This window comes from Sceloporus undulatus, chromosome 5, assembly GCF_019175285.1.
Source record: "Sceloporus undulatus isolate JIND9_A2432 ecotype Alabama chromosome 5, SceUnd_v1.1, whole genome shotgun sequence".
Classification (NCBI taxonomy): Eukaryota; Metazoa; Chordata; class Lepidosauria; order Squamata; family Phrynosomatidae; genus Sceloporus; species Sceloporus undulatus.
In genome coordinates, this window is record NC_056526.1 from 170384945 (window position 1) to 170398404 (window position 13460).

General features: G+C 38.5%; 1 protein-coding gene across 2 annotated transcripts in view; it reads left to right on the forward strand.

Annotated features, from left to right (window-relative positions):
• The window catches only part of EMCN (endomucin), a 67271-nt gene extending 61012 nt beyond the window's left edge, over positions 1-6259 (forward strand). The window contains exons 13-15 of one of the 2 annotated variants that reach the window (XM_042470146.1): positions 1761-1839; positions 2502-2575; positions 4182-6259. In XM_042470146.1, the coding sequence (XP_042326080.1) occupies positions 1761-1839; positions 2502-2529 (107 nt within the window). In that variant the 3' untranslated portion in view covers positions 2530-2575; positions 4182-6259. The remainder of the gene's footprint in view (positions 1-1760; positions 1840-2501; positions 2576-4181) is intronic. The other variant, XM_042470147.1, reaches the window with a different exon arrangement.
• The last annotated feature ends 7201 nt before the right edge of the window (positions 6260-13460 follow it).

Here is a 13460-nt window from a genome sequence, read left to right on the forward strand (position 1 = left end):
ATGCCTGGGCTGTAGGCAGCCTGTATCCCCATCTGCAACCTGGACATTTGTTGTGGCTTTTTCAAGAACGAGATTTTCCCATTCTTAAAAAAGGCAGGGCAGAAGTCCAGGTTCTAGTTGGGATGCCCAAGAGATACGGGTTGCCTTCAGCCCAGGCATGGGAAAGTATGATAATACCCATTTTCTTCTTTTAGATCCCATGTCTCTCTCAGCAGGATTTGAGGGTGCAATAATTTTCTTAGATTGTTGATATTCCTTCCTCCTATTTTCACTCCTCCTTCTTCTGTGTCCAGGCCTGCTTTTCTTATAATATGTTCTACATATAAGTTGAACAGGTAGGTGATTAAGATGCAGGCTTGTCTTTCCTCTTTGCCAATTGGGAACCATTCTGTTTCTTCATATTCTGTTCTGACAATAGCTTCTTAGCCTGAGTACAGATTCTTCATCAGGACTATCAGATGTGTAGGCACTCCCATGTCTTTAAGGGTGTTCCATAGCCTTTCATGATCTATATAGTCAAAGGCTTTGCTATAATCTATAAAGCACATTCTGATTTTCCTTTGGAATTCCCTTGTGTGCTCCATTAGTCATTGTATGTTTGCAATGTGGTCCCTAGTGCCTCTTCCTTTCCTGAACCCCACTTAGACCTATGGGATTTCCCTCTCCGTGTATAGCTGGAGTCTATGCTGCAGAATTTGAGCAGAATTTGGCTTGCGTGAGAGATTAGTGCCATGGTTCTATAGTTGTTGCAATCTTTTGGGTCTCCTTTTTTGTGGATGGGGATGTATATTGATCATTTCCAATCTGTTGGCTATTGTTTTGTTTTCCATATCTGTTGACATATGCTATTTAGCACTGTAGTTGACTCTGTCAGCATGGATTTCACCAGTATAATTGGGATATCATCTGTTCCTGGTGATTTGTTTTTCACTATTTCCGTTATTGCAGCTTCCACCTCACTTTTTAGAACTTGGGGTTCATCTTCATATGGCTCTTCATTCCACATGTCATTCATTTTATCATCTCTTTTATATAACTCTTCTGTGTTTTGCATCCAAGGTCTTTTTATTCCTTCTTGGTCTTGAATTATGTTGTTTTTATTGTCATAGTGTTTCAGTCCTTGATTTGAAATTCCCTTTGATTTTATTCTTCCCTTTTTGTTGTTGTCTTGTAGTTCTTTGCATTGATAGTTGCAGTAGTTTTTCTTTATCTTTTCTCATTAGCCTTTGTACTGTTGCATTCATGGTTCTTAGTTTGTTCCTATCTCCTTTTGTTTTGCTTCTCTTCCTTCCTTTATTACTTGTAGTGTTTATAGTGATGTCCATAATAATGTTTACCAAAGAAACAATACCTATGGTAGGCTTACAATAAGAGCACTGCTAAGGCATTGCATTCTTCATAAATAAATCACATTACCAATATCTGTTTGGGATTTACTTTGTGATTCAACAGACAGAACAGTATGCTCATGCCAACACACAAGTGGTATTGGATGGTTTGGGATGATTTTCATATAGTATTTCATATTCATTGTTTAGTAAGATTCTATATAATATTTTATCTCCTATATATTTTAAACCAGCCACTCTAGCCTACTACCCTTCAGATGTTCTGGTCAACAGCACTCAGCCAACACTATTGGCTATGCTGGCTGGAAATGATGAGCATTGTTGCTGAACACATCTGGAAGGTACCAGACTAGGAAAGCTGTCTTAAACTATTGCTATTCCCCATTAATCTTTATTTTCCTTCTGGGCTAGGTATGTCCAGTCTCTTGACTCTTTCCTCATATGACTTGCCTTTAGACATGTCATTACCATTGGAGTCCCTCAAACTAATGTGAGTTACAAGACTGCAGTCTAAAATTGCAGTACCTGAGCATGTTCTTAGATTTTTTTTTAATTTAAACTTGTGCCAATAAAGGTGGATTGCAGTTATTTTCTTAAATCTTTTTTTTAAATACAATGTTCTTGTACAGTTCATATTTGCCGCAGAGTTCTTTTCCTTTCACACAAAGGAGTTATAACCAAACCAAAGAGCAACAATATCAAAGGATTGCAGTTATTTTCAGAGGGCTGTCACTACATTAGTAGAACATATCCTAACATTTTTCTGTATAGAGTTATGCAGAATGTTATAATACTTGAGCAAAATGATTTGTTTACTTATTTATTTCATTTTTTGAAATATTAAAATTGAGTGTCTAAATTTATTGCTATTATGCACTTATGCACAGTATGGCAGACCAAATGGATTAATATTTGGGCCATATGTTTTGGGAATACAGGTAATTAATATTGCTGTCCCCCACTGACTGCAGTGAGGTATTATAGAACTTGTAAATGTTCCTTTTTTGGACTACAATTCTCACGCTTCACTGGCTGGCTAGGGAATTCTGGAAGTTGTAATCCAAAAAGGAATGTTTCCCTGTATGTGGCTAATGCATTAAACTGATGGCATTATGTCTTGTGTCTTATTGACATTTCTCTTCTTTTTCTTAGGAGAGCAGGCTTCTCAAGGGAAGAATAAAACTCGTCAGCCTAATGATTCCTCTTCACACCCGAGCAACAAATGTGTATGTTGAAGGCTTTCTTTTTATTTACTGAGCACATGATTAATCTCTCTCATCATCAGTGGTGTTCAGTAGCTTTTGCAGAAACAGACCGAGAACCTTTTCCTCAAATTCTTATACATTGGTTTGGAGGCAAAACTGGGGTGTGCCTATAAATAAGGAAAGCAGGGTGCATGAACAGCTCAGAGTAGGCTTGAAGTTCAGAGCATCAGTGAGAGCAGACATAAGGTGGCTTGTGTCAGTCCTGAGTACCACCTGGGCCACTTTAGATTTGAGGCCTACATAATGATTTGCACAGAGATATCTTAACAAAGGGAAGTCATCTGTTCATTCTTATCCTGGGCTTTAGATGTGGATGCAATCCTTCTCCTCTGAACAAAGTGAATTGAGAATGCTTCCTCTGGAATAACGGCCTACATGATACATTATCTTAGAGTAATTGGACCTAACTTGAAAAGTCATCTGCAAGCACTCATTTCAAACCTCTGACAAATGCCATGCACATTCCCAAGGCGGGAGCAGAGCCAAAATGGAAAGTGGGTGACAGAAACAAAGCCATAGCATTGCTCACTTTGGAATCTGGCCCCTGACAAATGTTCCCTAAAAGAATACAATTATAGACAGAAAAAATATACCTACACTTGCTATAATCAAATGGGAATCAGATATTGTCTCTCTGCCCTTCTAGCCATATTGTGAAGTATAACTTACTGCAGGAGTTGGCATCATCAGGTGATGAGTTTTCTCATCCCCCACTAGTAGCAGCCATTGATGGATTCCGGAAGAGGGAATTCACAATGCAGATGATCTCTACTTGTGCAGTGGGTTCTTCTTCACAACAGAGCTGGAAGGTTGATACTCATGATGAAAACAGAGCTTGGAGACATGAACTTTGGGGTCTTATTTAAGTTTTTGGTCTACAACTCCCAGAATTCTGGCCATGCTGGCTGAAATTCTACAACTTTAGACCAAAAACTACTTTATTCCAAGTACTGTATTGAATAGATTTATTCATATTTATGAAAAGCTTGCCTATTGCATTCATGTTACCCTGAAGGTGAGGGGATTAGGTCCATGCTCCTATTAAGATGGGTTGGAGGAAGCTTCACAAGGGTGCTGGTACCTCTGAATAACTGAATAAGCCCATGTCTCTGAGTATCTGTCCATCCTGTTGGTGTCTTACACATGAATAAATTCCCTTAGAAATAACATTGGATTTTCTTGGCTGAAGAGTAACATTTGTACTCAGCTGAAGGTCACAAAAGCAACATTCCACACGTGGTTCCATTGCCCATTGCATGTTTCACATTGCACATCATTGTGTTTTGACTACATGATTGTTCATTGTACAACAATACACAAAACACATTTGGTTTGCAACATTGCAGTTTGGTAATGAGTTGGCATAGCACAATTGAGATGTAATTCAGTGAGCATAACAGTATGCTACATCTCTTTGATGCAGGATCTGGCTTTGGAACTTTATAAGTACATCTGTTTGATGATAAGAGTCAAGTAATTTTTATGTCTTACCTTGGTGAACCTTGGCATGAAGAACCCAGAATAATCATAGTGGGATGAATACTCTTGAAACTTTACTGTTTTTCAGGTGTGAAGAATTCCTGTTTCGTTCTTTACCCTGGAAGACATGACTCTCACAACAGTGTGAATCAGTGGCATCTACAAACTTACAGGCAGAATGTGCACACAATTTTTTTTATCTACATTCCCATTTTTTTCCTTATATGTCTGCTGTTTACTTTAGAAATCTCTTGAAATCTTTTCAAGATTTTTTCCTTATATGTCTGTTTACTTTTGAGAAATCTCTTGTATTTTCTCTCAGTGTCTATATAACTGGTGTATAGTACATATTTATTATTTTCTACTTATCGTACAAAATTAATGTAAAAAACATTTGATGTGCCACTAATGATGTTGATTTTGTATATAAAACTATTTTCTGTCTTTAATGGATGAAAAATGTTAACATGTTTTCTTGTGCTTCCAATAAAATAAAATCACACCAGAGGCTCAAAAAGTACACCAAATATAAGCACAGGGACATAGTAGCCTGCATTGTAACTTGCCTTTTGTGGTTCAGGGGAGACAACTGCCTCAGGCAGCAGGTTTGGGGTATAATGAAAGGGCAACATTTTATTAATTAGATAGACCAGTATTCTACATCAGCTAATTAGTTAAGTGGCTAAATGTATGTAACTAAGCGCGTTACAGGCCGCCTAAAAGCGGCGGTCTGCTGGCGGCACCGGTTGCTATGTCCGGGAATCGCAGTGGCCAAACTGTGCGATTCCAGGGCGCAGCCAAAAAGAAGCGCCAAAATGGTGCTTCTTTTTGCACCCCAGAAGTGGCGCTGCAAGACGCCAATCGTGCACTCGCAGCGTCACTTCTGCCGCGTGACATCCGGACGCTACGCATTCACGACGTCAACATGGCGGCCCCCATGTGGAATGGGCACCGCCATTTTGTGCACGCTCTGCACGTACTAGGGTTGGGGCGTCAGGAAGTGACGCCCCTTCCTAAACCTAGTACGCGCAGAGCGCGTACTTTATGCCCATCCGGAACAGGCCTAAGTAACTTCTTCTGGCCTGCCCACCCCACAGCTTGATCATTCATCTGTGTGATCTCAAATACAGAACAGTTACAGACAAATGAATTTAGGTAACTGTTCCATATTCACAATCGATACATAGTCAAGATTGTGACATTTTTGTTGTCATCATAATTCCCCTCCCATCCTACTGTACTGGGCATCAGCTGCATGGGGAGAAGGAGGTCCATTCTACCAGTGATCAGAGCATGGATAAATGACATTTTTATGAGAGTTGGGGGTGGACCTAGGGCTTGTCTTCATCAACCGCTCAGTCTGGAACATTATGCCCCAGACCAGCCTTTAGTAGGACAGCCCATGATGGTGACCACACACTCAGGGCCAAATCTGGTGTAATCCTGGGTGATTGTGCACACAAGTCAGTTGTGTAAAGGGGAACTTTTTTCTGCATGCTAAGGAATGCATGAAAAGAAGGTTTAGTCCCATGGCAAGCAAAATGCAGGCCATGAGACAGATATGGTTGGATTTGTGGCCTCCTGTGAGTTAAACAGGGTAGTGGGGACACTCTCTAGGGAAGATGGGAACAATCTGGCCACATTTTTAACCCACCTGATCATTTTAGGCCCTGAAAAAACACTTTTAAAAACAGGAAGTGAATTGGAAGGAGATGGTTGGAGGGTTTTTTTCTCAGCAGGGGTGGTGTAGTCCTTTACATTTGGAGGCAATGTGGTCTCCTAATCCCAGATAGTTACCCTGGTTTAAACGAATGGTTTGCAGAAGGCCTTGATTCATATCATTGTAGTGGGGGGGAAAACAAATGGATAGGAAAATACTTTGCACACCTTTAATGGACACTGGACACAGAGATGATTCAACCTGAGTAATAAATACTGAATTGAATAATATTCCTCACACTTCATCACATGGGAAACATCAATTGTGGCCCTGTTGGTGCACCCAGAGTTCAGTTTCCTGTTAGTAATACATTTTAATCCTTTTTAAAATTGGAAAGCTTCTACAGAGTTAGAGGTAATAAATTTTGTTTTATTTACCGATACAAGTAATGCATAAATATCAATGAACAGATCGGTATGGGTTGATTTATCATCTTGCATGAAAGGAATAAATCATACATGCAAACTTTGTGTCAAATTATTCAAAACGTGAACAACGGAGAAGGGATGCTGAAAATGCTCGATTTGATCTAGAGCAGGAAGACTAACACCTGGTCTCAGATTACCACCCACTGGTGGCTCAACATTCACACTCTGATGTCTCAGTCTTGACCACATGAAATATTATATACACTTTCAGAATTCATATTTAAATTCTGCTTGTAGTCCCAAAGAGAGCAAGCCATTGAATCAACTGTTAAATGATAAGTCAACACACTGGTAAATCCCACTGGCTTGATGTTGATAGTTACATGGGAGGCAGAATTGGTTCAGACTTCAACTCTTCTATCATGGTCGGAATGGTTAATCTTTGATGCCAAAGAGGTTCATAATCAGCCTATCCTATATCAATGCCTTCTAAATGGAAAAGAGTGAGAACACTTCATCGTAATGGAAAATCCTCATTCTCTGTTGCTTTTCAGCTTAGCTGTCACTGAGCTTCTTACATAAGGGCATGGATTGGCAATTTGCAAATGCCTGCAGGTAATCCCTCCACCACTTTATCAGCCAACTAGTTTCAGCACACTTTGTTGCACACAGAATGTATTCTGCAAACAAGGATGCAAAACTGGAAAGATTTCCCACTCTGTACTGATCCTCTCAACAGAAACCAAACCTTATTTAAAGGATTAGAATGAAAACATGTGTACTAAACAAATATTTGACTTTTAAAATAGCACTACTGCTGAAAGTCAACCACCATTGTACTCACGCACTTTCCTGCTGTTCCACCAGGCAGAATATCTACCGTACTTGCTTGAACGTTGTTGTTCTCCTGTATTCAGAGATTGCTACAAAATGCCTGGCCTTCCCAGCGCATTCTAGAATGCCTTATTTGAATCTCCTGAACATTCATCTCAAAAAATGTCAGGGCTTCCATGGTGCAGCAATACATTTTATGTTCTTACAATGTTTTGCTTGATCAATGTGGAATTATTTCAAATCAAACATTATGCCAAATCTGAGATGCCATTAGGGCTAGTTCACCAAGTGGAGTTCTGGTTCTGTGAATGTTTAGATCTCCTGTGTGCAGGCAACTCACTGCATACTTTACAAAATATATTAGGCCAGAGAAGACCCTCACCTCACCCCATTCTCTCCTTCTTTACAATCTCACAATCAAGCAGCAAGCAAAAAAGACCTGATGATGCTGCATACCCTCTGATTTTCACCATAGAAATGTATAAAAGGCTGAGGAATAAGTAGAAACCCACAACTAGGGTTGCCAATTCTCTTGGTAATTACAATAAGAACTATGGAAGTCTTCGCCTTTGGTGGATTCATGGTTGGGAAATCTCACTATTATTATTTCACATTTTCCAGATCTGGACTATAAATAAGCATCAGGCAGTAATGTATTTTTTTCTCTTTATTCTTCCCATCCCTGAAGAGGGCAGGAAATGTTATTATCATTCTTGCTCCTATGCAGAGAGTAAGACATTTCAACTTGGTCACCTCTCACAGAGGAGTGAACCCTTCCTGACAAATTCCCAAAGAATCAAGGCTATAAAACACTCACCTTTCTTTCCCTTCCTAATTTTTCTTGCAGTTAGCAGTGTAAACCATAACACTCCATTCATGGTGTCTAACAAGAAAAGCAAACTCACCTCATTACACATTTGCACAGCATTTTTGGGCCCAAACAACCAGGCATTTCACAGTTATGCAAAACCTGCATGGTAAATGTTTATATCATGCTAGATGTCTAAAAAAGACAGGGCAATATTTGGATTTGCATTTTAAAGAACGATAGTGACATTCTGCCAGTCTGCAGTGCTTTCTATAAAACTGCTTGCCAAGCTTCCTCTACTGCAAAAGTAGCCTTCTTTAAAGTCTTTTGATGCACAATCACCCCCACCCCCAAAACTGAATAAAAAAGAATGTGTATTGTTCATGGTCTTCCCCTCATTTTCATTCTTGGCAAACCTAATTATCACTTCTAGGAACATTGCTATGTCTTCATTTTCCTTTCCTTCCAACCACTGTAACGCCAAAAGCCTATAAGGAATTTCAGTAATAGATGAAAGAAAGTGTGTCTTTGTATGTGTTGTTTCACTGTTATGGGAAATTGTTTGTCATGACTTTACACATATTATTTTCCCTCGCTGTCTTCTAAATTTATACAATTTTGATGTGCTCTGGCTGTATCTTCTTTTTTCAGCTGAATACAATGTAAGGCCACATTGTATACAATGCAATACAAGACTGTTTATTGAGTCTCCCTTACTTGGAATTCCAAAATATTCCAAAACCCTCTTTTAATTTACATTGCAAGCCACTTTGAGCCTCATTTTTTATCTTTTTTTAAAGAAAAGTAGGAGATAAATCAAGCAAACAAACAAGCAAATTTGCTATACTATAAAATTGATTTGATTCTATTGATGGTCAAATTACATTTGAACTATTGTTCTTGGAAGATTTTTTTTTTTTTTTGGAAAACTTTTTTCAGTATTCCTTATTTCAGAATTCCAAAATCTGAAATACTCCAAAATCCAAAATTGTCTGCATGGTTAGTGGGGATAGTAACACCTTTGCTTTTTGATGATTCACTGTACATAAACTTTATTTCATACACAAAATTATTTTAAAATATTGTCTTTAGAATACCTTCAGGCTAGGTATATAAGATGTGTATTAAAAATAAATGAATTTCATTCTTAGACTTTGGTCCTTTCTCTAAGATATCTCATTAGGTGTATGGAAATATTCCAAAATCTGAAGGAAAAAAACAGAAATGCAATGCACTTCTGGTTCCAGCCATTTCAGATAAGGGAGAATCAACCTATATCATCCAATATTCCAACAAATGAATAACAGCAATATCAGCAATTTAGTGTTTGACTTCCTTGTAAAACTGGGCCACTGCTGCACCAAACTAAATTATGTTAAACACTAGATGGAGCAATAGACAGGCTCTGATTTTTAGTTCAGAAAAAAAAAATTGCTGGCAACTCTTCCATTTGAGTTTACTGTTATATTTGGATCTCACTCTTAATTCTGCCCAAACACTTTCTAGCCATATACCAAAGCAAATAAGACCTTTTTAATTTTCCTACACATTTGTCTTAACGTGATGGTGAAATCTCAAGTAAAGTAGAAATGTCTCATTGGTGGATAGATAGATTATAGATGAAAACTAGAGAAAGTCAGATCTGTAGAAGACTAATTAGAAAAAAGAATTCAGAGACATAGCTGAATATCAATATGAAAGGGGATCTTGTAGCATTTTTGAGACTAACTGAAAGAGACAAGTTGGTAACATGATCTTTCATAGGCTGGAGTCTAATTCTCTACATGGGGTACCTATGTAAAGGGATCTTGTAGAATCTTTGAGACTAACAGTGCAAAAGAAGCTGTAGCTTGTGCAGTGCTACACTGGCTGCATCCGCACTGCAAAAATAATCCTGGTTGACACCACTTTACCTTTAATTAACTTTAGTTGCCATGGCTCAACGGAATTCTGGGAACTGTATTTTTGTGAGACATTTAGCCCTCTCCGACAGAGAGCTTTGGTGTCACAATAAACTACAATTCCCAGAGTCCTATAGCACCGAGCCATTGCAGCTAAAGTGGCGTCAAATTGGTTTATTTCTGTTGTGCAGATGCAACTTTAGTCAATAAACATACAAAAACTAATGGGGAACTTTTTTCTGCCGTGGCTCTGGGAATGTGCTGGCTATATTTCAATTTTTTTAAAAAAATTGGACTGTAGATCTTTGTTATACTACCATATTGTGGGTTTGATCTTGTTAATTCTTGTGTTTGGTTTGCTGCTTTGGATAGGCTTTGCTCAGAAAAGCAGTCTGTCAATATTTGAGCAAACAAAAGTACAAATATGCAAGCTAAGGAGATGAACTCTGATACCATACAAATGCTGCTATTCTTTAAAGCAAGCTCAAGTCTTAAGAGCTGAGCTTTTGGGGGTGGGGTGTCCGTTTTGGACTACAGCTCCCAGAACCCCCCTTCCAAAAGTAACCATGCAGGAGAGGAGATTCTGAAAACTGTAGTTTGAAAAAAACTTTTCCAAACCCTGTCCAAGCAGAATGGAGTTCTTTTAAGGCCACATCTTGCTAGCTAGCTGTACAAAACAATAGTTTTGTCCTCCTTTACTATTAAGGTACCAGATCTTGTCTGTTTTTGGAAACTAAGCAGCATGAGGTCTGGTTAGTACTTGGGACAGGTCTGCCAAGGAATTTCCGAGGAAGGCAATGCAATGGCAAACCACATCTGAATATTCCTTGCCTAAGAAAACTCTGTGAAATCAATGTGGTTGTCATAAGTCAACAGCCAACTTGAAGGCACATATGCACACCCTAGGTGCAAACTGCTAAGCTATTTTCTTCATCCCCATACAAGATAAGAGTGGGATGTCCTGCAGCAGCTTAACTAGTAGCTACCAACTATCAACAACTATTAAGCAAGTCACCAAATTAGCACAGGTTGGAACATTACTTTTAAAGGTAAAGAGCTACTTAAGCATTCCTCAAAAGTATTTTTTCAAAAACAACAACAACAACAACAATCTGAATGCTACGGACTTGTAGAATGCTATAAAACATACTCCTTCTATCTATCCTATCATCACAACAGAAAAAAAGGCTGGAAGAAACCAAGTACAGCATGAACTATCTGATATTCCTCCAACATTTAGTGAAGCAAAACCCTGAAACTCAGAATGTTACAGTTTCAGTTTATGCCAAGCAATGTTTTCCATTATTAACGCTGCATCCACACTGAAGAAATAATCCAGACTGACACCACTTTAACTACCAAGGCTCAATACTATGATAGTCTGGGATTTGTAGGTTTGTTAGATATTTGGCTTTCCCTGTCAGAGAGCTATGGTGCCACAACAAACTACAAATCCCACAGTCCCACAGTAGTTAAAGCACGTCAAACTGCATTATTTCTGGAGTGTAGATGCAGCCTTTGTTATACTACATTCCATGGACAGCCATGGATGTCCATCCATGGAGGATTCAATGGACAGCCAAAAGGACAAACAAATATCAAGCCAGAAATATCCCTAGAAGCCAAGATGACAAGACTTAGACTGTCATATTTTGAACACATCATGAGAAGCCATGAATTGTTGGCAAAGACAATAATATTAGGAAAGGTGGAGAGAAGTAGAAAGAGAGGAAGGCCACATGCTACATGGATGGAATTTATTAAAGATACCATGAATATGAGTTTGCAGGATCTGGGCAGAGCTGTAGAGGACAGGGGGAGCGGGCTGGAGATGTCTCATCCATAGGGTCGCCATAGGTCAAGATCAATGCAAAGGCAATTAAAAACAACAACAGAGAGGAAGCCTTAGTTATGTTCATAATATAATATAGCTTAGCTATACTTAATAACTGGGGGAAGAGACTGGTTACAAGTAGTTATTTGTAACTAGGTACTTCCCACACAATTGTGCCACAACAGTGTTCCCATAACAATATGGCCACAACCTATGCTTTGTGATTCCTTTCAGGTGAATATTCATAGGATCAGGCTGCATGCACAAACCGAATCCACAGGGAATCAATCCTCCTGAGAAGATGTTTCACATCAAATATATTTCCTGTGCCAACAAGGTCTTTTCCATTAATCAGCACATAAGCAAGGGTAGTCATGTAGTTCAATTATTTTGGCACATGCAGGTTTCTATCATGCTGTTCCAAAAGATATTTCCTAATCTTAAAGAACTCCATTTCTTGCTAAGATTTTTCCAGGCCAAGGAGTTTGCAATAATGCCCCTGTTTCAGGGATCTATTCCACTAAACCTTTCTGGCTACCATTCTCACAGACATCTGTTAGAAACTGACAATCCTATTTGCTTTCTTCACTGACATATTCATGTTGATTTATTCTGCGAATTTTATTTCTATCATCATACAAATATACATCTCAAAACTTTTGTTAAACCCAAACACCAGAAAGAGTGCTGGATCTCTGCTCTTTATTTGGCCTACAGCCACTTAAACAACATGTTTGTTCTTCAATATATCTGATTGTCCCCAGTAATCTTCTCTTTATCTAAAAGTTGTAACCAGAGCTTAGAAAAATGACCCTTTTAACTCTCGGTCCCAGAATCTTGCCATTAATATATTCAGTGCCCAGGCTGACTGTGGGAACGTGGAAGCTGTAGTCTAATGAGTCAGTTTTCCAAATACTGGTGTTAACAGTTTTGAGGCGATAACAAAATCAGATGAAAGTGCTTTAGAATTAATGTGAAGAACATTGATCCATCTGGCCAGGACTGTCTGCTCTGATCTTTTTAATTGAAGATGCAGTGTCTAAATCTAGGACATTTTAAATGGAAATACAAGTTGAGATGCTCTTGTCCAAAATGCTTGGGACCAGAAGTGTTTTGGCTTTTGGATTTTTTTTGGACTTTAGAATAGCTGTATTTGCATATACATACATAATGAAAAATCTTGGAGATGGGATTCATGTCTAAACACATTCATTTCTGTTTCATATACATTTTATGTACATAGCCTGAAGGTAATTTTATACAATATTTTTAACAATTTTGTTCATGAAATGAAGCGTATATACACTGAATCATCAGAAAGCAAAGGTATCACTACCTCAGCCAGTCATAAAAAAAGATTTGGGTTTGATTTTTTAAAAAATATTTTGGAGTTCCAGATAGGGAGACTCAATCTATATGTGATTTGTTTCATCCATAGTCATGAAATATTTGGAAGAGTACTGATGAGTAAAGAACTATTTTTAAAAATGCACTCTTCAACATTCATCAAGATCACTGATCAAAACCAAATCACAAAGCATAGAATGTAGTTTCATATTACCATGCAAAAAGATATGATTACACAGAGACCTGACAAGGTCTAACTAATTGTCAATGCTGCCATGAATAGGCTACTGTTTTTGGTGGACTGCTGTGGAGTGTAGCTGAATGGCCTACAGAAGGCCCCCAGATTCATCTGAGCATCTTCATAGGGGACTAGAAAAGATTCTTGTCTAAAACCCTGGAAATCTACAGCCAATCAGTATAGGCAGTGCTGAGCTAAATGGACTAATGAACGAACCCAGTCCCCTTCATTCCCAATTTCCTGGTGGCTCTCCATGACAGCTGTTGGTAAACTCTACAATTCTCCAGGAGCAATAACATAATTTGCATGCAAATAGA